We start from the raw sequence: 14202 nt of genomic DNA on the forward strand, positions 1-14202 counted from the left end.
GAGTTGCTCTTATTTAGTTGAAGCCTTGTTTGTCTGGGGAAGGAGATGAGCTCAGGATCCTCCTGTTCTACCCACTTGCTCCTCCAGCTGTTTCTTTTACTCTTGCTTTCATTCTTGTTCTGAAAACACATTTCTGAGTACCATTAACTAGATGTACTTTCAAAGCAAAGGACATAATGTAAGACAAAAATCTGATGAAACAAATACATAACCCTATTCACTTGATAAGACTTTTTTTGTGGGCCAAGCCTACAGAAAGAGGCAGTGATAGTCAATTATTTAACCCTTAAAATAAAAAATTGCCTTAATTGTTCATATGTAATTATGGTAAAACCATGTATGAATTCATAAAGGTTTTAGTATGTTCACCTGAGTTTTATCAGTAAATATGGGATGGATAGAAATGATCATTTAGATATGACAGTTTGTCATTTATTTATTTGAAGTGGACCAAAAATGAAATACTGAAGACATGGCCCAGTTTTTTATATGACTGACCCATCCAGATTTTAGAGGCAATGGAAAGAATGAAACACACACATATACGCACACATGCACACAAATAAATGACTTAGCTCCTAATCATTTATGATGAAATAGAGCTATCTCAGAGGTGATTTTTCATGTAGCCTTAAGCTTAAAGCTCAATTTTAAATTTTCGTTCACTAAAGTGAAACTTGCATATGCCAGAAGTCAGTTTTTTAAGAGAACTAAAACTAGTCTTTTAATAACTGCAGCTGCATTTCTCAGGTACAAAAATGTTTTAATATAGTAAACTAAAATTTAGATTTAAGTCATTTATGAAAGTTTCCTTTAAAGAAGTTAAAGATAGATTATTAATATGGGCATGAGTTTTGGTGTTTTTTTGTTTGTTTGTTTGTTTTAAACATGGCATTTTTAAGACATGTTTCAATTGCCTAATATATGCCAGAAGCTATGCTGGGTACTGGGAGAGTTACACAGACTCAATTTTGTATTCCACCTCAGCAACTTTGGGCTATGACTGTGGACAAAATGCCCAACCTCTCTCTGCCTCAAATTTCCCATCTATTTAATGGGGATAATTGTCTGTGTACCTTCCAAGATTAAAATAATATAAAGGTTTTTTTAGCATATTACCTGGAACTTAGAAAAGATGATAGTGGGGAAAATGCATATGGCACATTTTTTGCCTTTGAGGGTTTACAAATCTAGTTAGACAGATAGATATGTTAAATAAATAGTACTTGTGTTCTTGGTATAGCCCTGCCTTCTGTGGTGAAGGAAGAGTATTTATTACTTATGGATTCTACTTGCTATTATTCTCAGCTATCTGCTCTGTTAACATTTAAAGGTACCCCTGTACCATGGATTCAGACCTTTGATGTTTAGTCTCACAATAGTTGTCAAATTTGCCAGTCTACTTTGTCTTGTAATATTAAAATCTGTATTTAAAAGTATCCCAGGATTATAGATTTTGTCCACTTTTAGAACTGTATCTGTGGAGTCTAATTAATGTTTCACTATTTTAAAATAGAAATTCCATTGCTTTATGTAACAAAACCAGTCCAGTTATAAATATTTCCATTAAAAGAGATTAGCTGTGAAGCCAGAATTATTTGAATCTCACATTATAATTAGTTTTTTTTCCCCAGTATTTTTGAGTTTGAAATTTTAGGACAGATTGAAGTATAGGTTTAACCTTTGGGTTCTATTTATTAATTTATTATTTTTAAATTTCAAGTTTGCTCAGGCTTCACCACCTTTCCTCTTCTAGTTGAAATAGGTTATGCAAATTTTTCTTGCTTGCTTTATAACTGAACTTTCTGCAAAGTTTATTTCTGTCTCTTTGTGGTCAGGTCGTTATCTCAGGGTAATTTTTCCCTCCCATTTTTTTTGCCAGGGCGGGGGGGTGCAGGTAGGGACTGCCCACCACTCATAATTATGGGCCCAGATTCATCAGAGCTTTTTAAATTCCAGCAAGAGGCACTCTTGTGTAGTCACACCTTTACTAATGCACTTTCTTGGGGGTTTCTTTTCTTTTTTTATTTCTTATGATGTGTAAGATGCCTTTTGAGCTGCTCTTTTTATTTTAACTGAATTATGGTTTCAGGTATACAACATAGTGATTCGATGACTCTATACTTTGCTCAGCAGAAGTGTAGCTACTGTCACCATATAACGCTATTATGATACCATTAACTGTATTTCCTGTGCTATACCTTTCATCCCCATTACTTGCTCGTGCCATAACTAGAAGTTTGTACCTCCCACTCCCTTTCACCCATTTTGCCCATCCTCTCACCACTGGGGGGTTTCTTTTTTACTGAATCTTTTTTTATGGTCAGAAACTTTATTTTCTGTCATGTGCCGAGCAAGGTTTTCTGAAGCAGCTAACAGTTACTCCGGTTACCTTTGGGAAACCTCACAACTACCTATCTTTATCATAGTGCTGATATTTTGGTGTCTTAATTGTATTTGTTTCACTTTGTAGGGGAAGAAAAAAAGTTTTCCCTCTACCATACTGTGGGTTCATTCCCTGGAAATTAGACTGACAAAAAAGGGGGAAAAACAATTAACAAGAGAAAAACAGTTTATTAACATGTGCAGGGCACATCATGCTGAAGAAACCTCACATGATGAATACCTCAAATGAGTAGTTAGAATTTGGGCTTGTATAGCATCTTAACAAAGAATAATAAATTCATAGAGAAGTGACAGGTAAAAAGAAAAGGATTTTAGACTTCCAAAGTCAGGAAATTATGAAAAGGTAAATATATTTGGGAAACTAATGGAGTATGTGGGTTATTTGTCTAGGTCCATCTTGGTACCAACTTTCCATCTTCTTCATGGCCATAAAACTTCTTGAGAGGGGGATTTATGGCAGCCCTCATTTCTGAGACATTTCTGCGTTTAGTCCAATAAGGGAAGCTCTGGGAAGGCTCTTTCTACATTTGTGGATTCTCATTTGCCTCCAGCTCAAAATAATCTTTATGACAGAGTGACATATTGTGCTATACTTCAACTTCTCCTTGAATTTGAGCTTCTGAAGAGCAGAACTGTGTTTCTTCTCTGTTTCCCTGAGTGATGGTACCAAGCAGGCAACAATCACTCAGATAAATGTTTGTTGCGTTAATGAACAGAGCCCATCAACTCTTTTGGCAGTCAACTCATATGGTACTCCCCCAGTTCATACTTACTATTCTCCAACAAAGGAATTGCTAGAGACTTCCTGATGTCTTGGTAGTAGATAGTTTGGTCAACTTTCTCTTTGGTGGTAAAGATTCATGTTGATTAAATGTAACTCATGGAATGTACTTACATAAATTGGGAATATATTTGATCACTCATTTCCTTTTCAGAAGTGCTCACAGATGCCAGATGGTCAAATGCCTAGTCTTTCTTATAAAGAGACCAGTTAAATGAATTTTCTTAGTAATATAACAAAATAAAAATTATTATTAAAAATAATAATAAAAAAATAAAAATAAAATAAATGTTCTTTTAATTTTTTAATGATTAAAGAAACTCTTTAACTAGAACTACAGAGTACCTAACTACTAGTAACTAACAAAAATGTTCCTAATGGGGGGGAAAACATTCAAATTCAAAATCACATTAATTCCTAATAAATGTTTTCAAACATGAAATTAAAGCACGTGAATCTAGAAACGTACATATTTACAATTTATAGTCATTTCAATCTCTGAATCTCACTTTTCTACTATATTTCTGTTTGTATTTTACTTCTGCCCTGCATGCTCCATAGTTCTTTTTTTGCAGTATTTTATAACCTGCATATTTTTCTCAGACCCAGTTTTCTGACAGATTAAATGTCTTAGCAATTCAATTTTAATGATTACTATGTTTCTTATACTAATAGTAAATTTAAAATAATGATAATGCAATATTAGACATTATAATCTGTAACCAATTAGGTAATTTAAAAGGAGATTTTGTTTAGAGCCAACTGTTCTCTTTTACCCTCCATAAGTAGGTAAAGGGTAAAACATCCTTATGTATATGCTGTATACAACCCAGAATTTTCCAAGGAGAGTTAGTTCTACAGGAGAAGCAAGCCATCAGCCATTCTTTGAGAACATAAAGGCCCCTTACTTACTTCATTTCCAACTCTGGAAGAGGAAGAGACACTTAGAAACTATACAGCTAGCCCTACATCCTCTCTAGAACCCCTTCTCCTTTTGGCACACATGCACTTTGAGGTCTTCTCTACCTTTCATAATGGGATAAGAAAGATATTTTGAAACAAATCTTTGACTCTTGACAAAGTGTAAAGCCAAAAAAACCACTCAAATTATAATTGGTAGCAGTTAAGAAACACTAAGAATAAAGGCAAAAACCATACACACTCAAACAAAATTTTATCAAAATAGTTTTGTGAGTCTTCCTTTCCTGTTTTAAAAGATTTTTGAAATTGCTTTATGGTTGTTTTTCCTTTTCCAAAAGAAACTGAATTAAAAATTATTATAACCCTCTATAACCATACTGTTTTGAAATCTGCCTGTCTACAAAACTATAGCCAAGGTACCTCATTTGTTGGCAGTTTAATTCTGGGAAAAGAATCAAGGAGCAAATGCTCTTGAGTGAGACACAAGCAAATTAAGTCTATAGAGATAAAATGAATAATGTATTCTTTTCTTTTCTTCTTATCCTTTTTGGTTTCTTTTCCTATGGATATCTGAAAGCATTTTGAGTATATTCACTATAGACTAATATTTGTGATCTCCTTACACAGTAATATAGGAAGCAATCAAAACTGGTAGAAATGGCTAAGGAGAAATTTTGGTGAATAAGAGCAGGTAATATACAAATGCCAGTTAAATAATTTTTTGTGGCCACATGAAAATTTTCATAATTGGTTCTAATAATAATGGTTATTAGTCAATAATTGGGAAATAGGTAAACATGAAGAAAAAAATCATTCATAATCATTCTATGCAGCAAAAATCACTGTTGAAATTTTATTGTTTTTTAATCATTTATTTTTTATGTACATAATACATATTTTTAACACACTTTGGATGTCTTCTATATTCTGATTTTATTTTCACTTGACATTAGATTTGGGTATTTTCCCAATTTGCTAAATAGTTTTTGTAATTTTTATTTTTTTATGGTTCATAGAATCCTGTCCAGTGAATAAACCAGTAATTTATTTATCCAGTTCCCTGTTGTGGGGCATACAGTTTGTTTTCAACTTGTTACTGTTATAACAAGTCTGCATGTATATAATTGCTAGTGAGATTAAATGTTTTTTCATATACTTCTTGAGTGGATATGTAGTTTAAGAAAAAATTGTGTGTAAGGTACTTAATGTTTCTATCACAGATCTAGACGAACCAAGATATTACTAAAGCTAAATAAGCAGAAAGAAGAAGAGCACCGCAGATTACAGTTGCAACTTCAAAGACAGAGAGCCATGAGATTGTCCCGAGAATTACGGCTGAGTATGCTCGAAATAGTTCATCCAGGTGGGTGGCAATGTCAATTTTGTAAGTGTAAAAATGTTTAGAGTATCTTAATGAACCAGATTTCCCACTATCTGATGATTTTTTCCTTTTAATTTGGACCTTTCTCCTGTTTTCTCCCTTCTCAGGTAAACTTTATTAAATCTTGAGTAAAAAAAAAAAAAAGTTACTATTTTTTTTTATTAAGGCCTATTAGTTGATGATGAGCAGTCTCTCCACTAGTTTCCTTATCTTTCAGATAAATTAGTGAAACATAAAAATACATGCTTAAAGATGGCTTTCAGAGACATAAAGAATCACCTCGACCTAAAGTAAGGAGTTAGAATATTGCTACATTCTGGAATCAGAACTTCACTCATATACCACTATAAACCTTGTGCCATCTTGCCACTTTTGATGCACTAGGCTGAAATTAATATTATAGTCTAGGAATCTGAATGGTTTCAAGATATTTTTTTTGTTCTTCCCCTTCCCCTCCTACCACTCATTCCCAGTGTTCTTACCTAACCTCTTATTTCTCTTTTTTTACCCTTAAATATAGATGTTTCCCAGGGTTCCATCTTCACCTCTTATTCTCATGTTGCTTTTCCTACAGTATCCTGTCCGTAACTATAGCTTCAACTAACAACTGAGTGCTTCGCACACACAAATCTTGTTTTCATCTTCACCTTCCCAAGCTCTGAACCAGCACTTTCTTTTTTTTTTTTTTGTAAGATTTTATTTATTTATTTGGTAGAGAGAGCGTGCATGTGCACACTCACTAGGAGGAGGGGGGGGAGAGGAATAGGGAGAAGCAGACTCCCTGCTGAGCAGGCAGCCCAATATGGGGCTCTATCCCAGGCCCCTGGGATCATGACCTGAGCCAAAGGCAGACGCTTAACCAGCTGAGTCACCCAGGCACCCCTAAACCAACACTTTTAAGAAAATGAAATGTTCTTTATCTGCACTGTCAAATATGGTTCCTACTGGCTAGACATGGCCACTGAGTACTTGAAATGTGGCTAGTGCACATAAGCATATGAATTTTTAATTTTATCTTATTTAAATTAAAGTAGCCATTTGTGGTTAGTGTCTACTATATTGGACAGCACAGCTCTGTAGCCAGCTCCCTACTGGATAGCTTTACTTAGATATCCACATACATCCCCAAAACTAGTCATTATCCTCTCCTCACCCCACCCGTTTCCTCTCCCCGAGTTCCCCATCTCAGGTAATAGCACAACAATATACTCAATTTCCCATCTGTGAGACATCCTTGAGGTCTTTCTCTCTTTCACATACAACACCTCCCAGAAAGTGAAAAAAGTCACCCGTAGTTATCTGTAGACTTAAGAGAAATTTGGAAGTACACAGAGTAGTTAACATACACACATCTTGCCTTTTCCCTCTCGTGGTATGGATTGAATTCCTAACCATGTACTTCTGATTCTTTTTTGTAAATATTCTTGCTATTGGATTTTTAATCCTTTCTCATTCCTTTGCCAAAAAAATTATATGAATCTTTATTTATTTTTTTTAGTGGTGTTTTTATTGTAATTACTTAACATATTCTATTTCACATTTGCCTCCATCATATTTAAATCTGGCAGAAACAAAATATGTCCCACAAATGTTACTACTAAGTTTGAACGTATCAATGTTATTTTAGGAAATATGTGTGGACTTGTTTCTTTTTTTTTAATAATAATATTTTTTTATTATATTATGTTAGTCACCATACAGTATATCCCTAGTTTTTGATGTAAAATTCCATGATTCATTAGTTGCATATAACACCCAGTGCACCATGCAATACGTGCCCTCCTTACTACCCATCAGCAGCCTATATGAATCTTTAAAGAACTTGCATAATCTGAGAAAGCTTTTGGAGTTTTTTGTTTCTGCTATCTTAGAACCATTGTAAAATAATAAACTTGGAGAAATTAATGAACAATATTTAAAGAAACAAAAAGACTGCAAGATTATTGTTATTATCATTATCCTGATTCCAGAACTTGAGAAACATAGCAGTTGAGTATGTTGTAATAGTGTCTGTCATCTTTTTAGGTCAGGTGGAAAAATATAATCGGGAAATAGAAGAGAAATCAGCATTGATTATCCAGAAACACTGGAGAGGGTACAGGGAAAGGAAAAATTTTCGCCAACAGAGGCCATCTCTCACGGAGTATAAAGCAGCTGTCATACTTCAGAGAGCAGTGAGTCTAATGTAGTAAAAAGATTACTGGATTAGGAGGCAAAAACATGGATTCAAAGCTGACCTTGTATATACCTGCTGTAAAGTCTTGGTCTAGTCACTTAGCTTTTCTGAGTCTTAGTTTCTTTCTCTATAAAATAAGTACCTCCTTACCACTGGACAAACTGATTTAGACACTCAGTCCTTAGTACTTCTATAGAACCCTGTACATCATTTATCATACTGCAGTGTTGTTAATTTTTTTTCTTTCTTTCTTGGTCTGTGACTTCCTTGGGGATAAGGAACTAAGTCTTATCTATTGTTGTCAGCTTTCAGCATGTGCTTGTTGTATGAATGGATGGTTACCCTACCTTTTTAACTCAGTTGTTACGTGAATGAGATGACCCAATTTATGGGAAAGTATTTTGTAAATTGCAAAGTCTATACTAGTTCAGCACATCATAGTTTATTTTTTTAATGTACAGATAATATATTAGATATAACTGGATCACTATAATTCTTGAATTATAGAATGGTGTTCTTAAATGATAATTTTCCTTGGATTTAGTAATATTTATTGCCTTGGAAAAGCATAGCACACAAAGGTGTTTATTTCATTTAATGACCAATTTCCTAACATCTGTTATTCACTTATACCTGTTAACTTTCATATTAGGATTTCAGGTCCTATAGCATTTTGTAGTCCTTTATTGTTGAACTTTGGGTTAATTTCACCTTTTCAGAGTGATAGATTTTGAATAGTCTCTTTGTTAATTCTCTGTGATTAACGTTTTACAAAAATTATTAAAAACCACTCAAAAAATAGGTTAGAGTAAGTACTACAGAAATAGGAAGAGATTTTTCTGTGGCATCCTTCTTCCTCAGGCTTTTCTGGTGAGGTCAGGCTATATCTGCAACAAACAATCCAGTACTATCACCAAACCACATCTATACCTACATTTTTCCCTCTGTTAAACGGGGCCATCTAAGAATTAACCCATGGATATCAGTGTTGGACATACTTCTTTTAGAGGAACCCTTGGGTCCTTTCTAATACCTTTACCTCATGGCTACCTCCTTTCTTAAATGCTCCCTTGTCAGCGAATCAGCTGGGCCCTTATTAAATTGAATTACTATCTTACCTATTTAGATAAGCCCAAAATTTTATAAAAGGGTCCTCTACTCTAAAGTGAGATACCCCAGTTTGTCTGCCATTCCTTAAAGAAGCACAGAGGTCTTTATAAGAGGGTATCTGAGGGCTATGAAGGCAAAGTTATTTTGGCTTTCACATTTTTCTTTGGCATAAGAGGAAAAAGATTCATTACATCTGCCTTATATCTCCCCCACCCAAAAGGAGAATGGGTCTCCATTGTAAGAACAAAAAGGGATAGGTCGAGGTCGTGTTTTTAGTCTTTGCAACTCACTACTGAAAATAATGGTGAAGGAAAGCAAAGCTAGGCAAAAGTAGAAAGGTAAGAAGAGGATTCCTTTCAAAGAGGGAAAAGAGAAAGAAAAATTATTAAGTATAGAGAGGGAAGAAAAATGAAAATAGTAGAGAAAATTAGAATAGGGCAATCAGTGGTCAGTAAATGACACATTTTGCTACATTTTGAAGCATCCTTTTCTAAGACATACTATAGACCTGCATATAGACTGTGTCCAATACAGTAGTACCGACCAACCATATGTGACTACTTGAGTACTTGACATGTAGCTAGTCAAAATTGAAATGTGCAGTAAGTGTGAAATGCCCACCACATTTTGAAGACTTAATATGAGAGTGTAAAATACTTCATTAATAATTTTTCCATTGAATACATGTTGGATAATTTACATATATTTACATATATTGAGTTATACTATGTTTACATAACCTAGCCTATGCAAAATATTAATTTCACCAGTTTTTGCTTTTTTTTATATGGCTACTAGAAAATTTAAAATTACATATGTGACTTCCATTATATTTCTGTTAGCACTGCAATTGATCTTGGTAAGAAAGAAAAAGGAATAATTCATTAGTTTCACTGAAAGTAGTAGGAATATCATTTCACTGAACTTGTCCCTTAGAAGGAACTGGTTTTTAGTATTTTTGGCAGGAAAAAGCCAGAACTGGAAGAAAGACCAGAACTGTTTTTACCTTTCTCCCTCCCTTATTTTGTGCAAAAGCAGAGGCATTGTTTCTCATGTACCTAGAAATTGAAAAAAAAACCTGTGTAAACTTGCTAATTTCAAGTTACACATCCTTGACATAGACAACTTGGAGTTCTCTGTAGTGGCATAGTGTTGAATTTGAAGAGTTAGTTACATTTTCCCTTTTAATGCTTCAGGATTTTCTTCTCTTGGTTTCTCATCTCTTAAGCTCAGAAGGAAGGTGATTGTTGCTGGTGTTGGTCTCTAGGGCCAGAATAATGGCAATCCTTGCTACTTGATTATATCAGAAAAGTATTATAGCACTATTATACATATCCATCACAGACTGACCACAAAACCACTTAGTAAAACAAACCATTAGCAGTTGAGAAAATAAAAAACGGGGTGAGAAATATAATTTCAGAGAGTTCTGAAATGACAAAGAATGGAGAAAAGGTCAAGGTGGGCTTTTTTGATCTAGGGATAGAGATTCCTCTGTTCTGGTACCTTAATTCTGAAGTTCCCAGCATAGCTTGATAAGCCTAGGATGGTGCTAAAAGCAGGAGGTAGAGGAGGGGCGGAAGAAGAATCAAGTAAAGGGAAGAATACAAGGAAAGGAGAGAGTCTCTTAACAGGAAAATGCAAGCACAGTTGAAGGCTCCAGTAACATTCTAAAATAGGGGTATTAGGGAAATTTTATAAACTGAGTGAGAAGACCTCCAGCCCTGTTTTTATTTTTCTCCCCTTAGGTCCCAGTGTGCTGGCAGCCAGGCTTATCTCCTGCAAGCAGTAGATTGAGAGTATTTTCTTTGAGAAATCTGAGAAAAGTTACCAGTTTATTCAAATGGCGTACTTCAAAGAAACAGCTCAGTTCAGTAGTTCTGTATTGAAGTATGGTAGATAAAGCCTACCAACCTGCCCAGAATTTCTAAACACCTTCTTAGAGCTTACTCTTAAATATTAACTCGAAGTATCATTGGATATCTGAGAAAGCTGAGGCCAAAAGAAACAGAATAAAACTACTTTGTGAAAATAGAGACATTGCAGGGATAAGAAAACTTTTACAAAATCTATTATTTCCTCAGAGCTACTGCATGAAACAAAACCAAGATGCTATGTAAAAGGGGACAAATAGAATAAACATTGGCAGAAGAAAAAGTGAAAGACATAATAAAAGGGCTAGGGGAAAAAAGTTTGGGAAATCTGGAGAGCAGGGCAAAAAGAAAAGATAACCAGTCCAGGATGTCAAACATTCAAACATTTGAAGCAACAGAAAAAACCTGAGGATAGGAAATCAAATCATTCAAGATTTCCCAGAACTGAATGTTACGAGTTTTAGGTTAAAAGGACGGACTAAATGTTTAATATAAGGACAGAAACACACCCACATTTATTTTCATTACTGTGAAATACACTGGGGACACATACACTTCTCAGTAGCAACATTGGAAGCTAAAATGTATTGGAGTAAGGCTGTTACATATTTGAGGGAAAATGATTTCCAACTAGAATTCTACACCCAACCACACTATCAGTTTAAGGTAAGGGTAGACTAAAGACATTTTCGTGCATCACAAAGTATTTAAAACAAAGAAGTAACCCAAGAAAAAAGACAATGTGGAATATAAGAAAATGGAAAGGAAAGATGAAAAGAGTCACCAAGATGATGGTAAATGGAGATCTCAGGATGATACCTATGCATCAGGCATAAAGAACAGTCAATCCAGATTGGAGCAGGTCAGAAAGCTCCAGAAGATGTATGTCCAACAAAATAAATTTGATAGAATGCCTGATGTATTTTAATGTATTAAGCATTAGGACAGAGTTTAGATATGTAATCAGTGATAAGTGCATAGAAAAGTAAGCACAGGAAAACAACAGACTTACTAATTCTAGAGAAAATAAAAAATGTGCTAAAAAGGAAAAGTAAATCATATGCTATATGGTTCAAAATTGAATGGCCTTTATGTAGTCATAATTATGTAAACACTGAACTTTGATTTAACTAAATTTATAATAATATTGGATGTCTGGGGATACGGAAAGTGTGTGGGAGGCCAAGCAGTGAGAGAGTCTTGCATGACTTTCTTCATATGAGAAAGTCAATAGATAATAACTATACCTGAGAAATGACAGAGAAGTAGATGGACAGAAACACCAAAAGAAAAACCTGAAAGAATTAAAGTTGTTGTCTTTGAGGGAGGAGGCAAAGAACTATAGGGTTCTTTGGTAATAATTCTTATAAAACTGATGCTTTAAACAATAGAATTACATCAATGAATTTTTTTCTGGAAAGCACTGAATAGTAAAATATTTTACACTTTGTGAGCCATGCAGTCTGTTGCAACTATGCAGCTCTATGGTTGTAGCACAAAGGAAACTGTAGGCAATACACAAGCATGAAACTTTAAAATATGTTATTTGTAGACACTGAATTTTTAATTTCATAGAATTTTTACATATCACAGTATATTCATTTCCTTTTTGAACTTTTTAACCATGTAAAAGTACAAAACCTTTCTTAACTCTTAAGCCTTATAAAAACAGGCAGCAGGCTGAATTTGGTCTGTGGGCAATAATTTGCCAACCTTTTCCTTAAAGCAATATGAAATGTAACTGATGAAAATAAAAACTACAAGGAAGGGAGAGAGTGAAAAAAAATTGGGCAGAATAATTTCAAATTTTCTCCAAATCTTGCCTGTTTCAAGACTTCTTTTATTAGTTCTTTCTTTCGAAGGACATGAGGAAGAACATTCAGAAACTACTTTAATCAGTTGCCCCATACTTTACAATTTTATTATATTTCCTCATTTATCAAGCTTTTTCTTACATACTGTCCCTTTGGTCCTCACATTTTTGTAGTCTAAGTAGAATTGGGGTTTGTGTTTTCTATAGACATAGAATCTGTCCTGTGAAGATCAAGTGACTTGCCCAAAATCATACACAGTTTATACGGGACTAGTATTGAGACAAGAACTTATTTCTAGTTTTTTGCTCTTTATTGCTTACTGTACTATGCCCCAAATCATACAGTTTATAAGGGACTAGAATTGAAACAAGAACTCACTTCCTATTTTTTCCTCTTTTTTGCTTTCCATACAGATAATACGTGAATATATCCTTGTAAAATATTAAAATGCTACAGAAGAATATCATTAAAAAGTCATTGTCCTCCCTCACTCCCTGTCACAATCCCATCCCTCTCCCCATGTATACTCAGAGTTAACAACTGTTATAATGTTGTTGCTACCATATGTTGTAGAAAAAATAGTTCTGTTAGTCAGGAATGAAAAATCACAAATCTTTTTTTGCCCCAGACTCTTAAATTTCTAGAGAAGTGTCGTAAGAAAAAGAAGATATTTGCTCCTTGGCAAGGACTTCAAGATCTCACTGATGCACGCAGAGTTGAACTGAAGCAACAAGTGGATGACTATCTCAGAAGACATCCGGTATGCAGGCTTCTGTGCCATGATATCAGTGTTTCCAGTGCATGATATTCATGTGTTTGTGTGTTTACTATTGATATAAAGTAGTAAGAGTGGCTTTACCATAGAGTTAAGAGATTTGGAGTCTTATAATTATATGGGCCATAGTATAGTCAATAGGGAAGGAGACTGCTTCAGATTGGTTATTTCCTATAGTGTATCAGCAAGACATGGTCATTGCTTTTTTTTCCAATAGTATGTAAAACTATTGACTGTTTTGAAAATTCCATAAAGAATATATATAGCTTCCAATCAATAAATATTCATTGTTAACATGTATACCCAAACACATAATGCGTACATGTGGGAACCGACATCTGCTATTAATGAAACCCCAGGAGCTAATGTTACAAAGCATTTGACTGTTTGTCTCTTATGATTTTATCACTGTAATACTGCTAACACATTTCTCCCAATAGAAATGTCCATATCTTTTACTTTCTATGACCACAGTACTACAGATCAGGTGTTATTTGCTTCTTCCGAGTTCTTTTTTTTTTTTTTATTCACCTATTTAATAGAGAGAGAGAGAGTGCGTGCAGGGTGTTGTGGTGTGGGCAGAGGGAGAGGGAAAGAAGCAGATTCCTCACTGAGTGCAGAGCGCTATGTGGGGCTTGATCTCACAACTCTGAGATCATGACCTGAACCAAAATCAGAAGTTGAATGCTTAACTGACTGCACCACCCAGGCACCCCTCCCTTCTGAGTTCTTGACCTTTTACTCCTGTATGTCTTTGAAGATCATTTTCCTTTCTGCTTTTAGAGTAGCTCACCACCCCATCATTAATTTTAATAACCTGTATTTCTGCCAGTCATCTCCACTTTTCTCTTGAGGCTTTTTCCATACTTCACTAATTTTATGGGGAAAGTTGGGAGTTTATACACTTCAGTCAGAATTCTTATTGCCTTCATTTGAGCTAACCACTCATAAAAGTGCCATTTGG

The 14202-nt window shown here is 34.6% G+C and overlaps 1 protein-coding gene across 6 annotated transcripts in view; it reads left to right on the forward strand.

Annotated features, from left to right (window-relative positions):
* The window catches only part of IQCB1 (IQ motif containing B1), a 67857-nt gene that overhangs the window by 34623 nt on the left and 19032 nt on the right, over nt 1-14202 (forward strand). For all 6 annotated transcript variants that reach the window (XR_006782434.2, XM_045812531.2, XM_045812528.2 and 3 more), the window contains 3 exons: nt 5329-5471; nt 7515-7663; nt 13092-13223. Coding sequence is in view for 5 of the 6 variants with exons in the window: in XM_045812531.2 (XP_045668487.1) it covers nt 5329-5471; nt 7515-7663; nt 13092-13223 (424 nt within the window). In the remaining variant the exon portion in view is untranslated. The remainder of the gene's footprint in view (nt 1-5328; nt 5472-7514; nt 7664-13091; nt 13224-14202) is intronic.

The sequence above is a fragment of the Ursus americanus genome, chromosome 4 (genome assembly GCF_024610735.1).
Source record: "Ursus americanus isolate L20-20 chromosome 4, mUrsAme1.1.p, whole genome shotgun sequence".
In the NCBI taxonomy this organism is placed as follows: Eukaryota; Metazoa; Chordata; class Mammalia; order Carnivora; family Ursidae; genus Ursus; species Ursus americanus.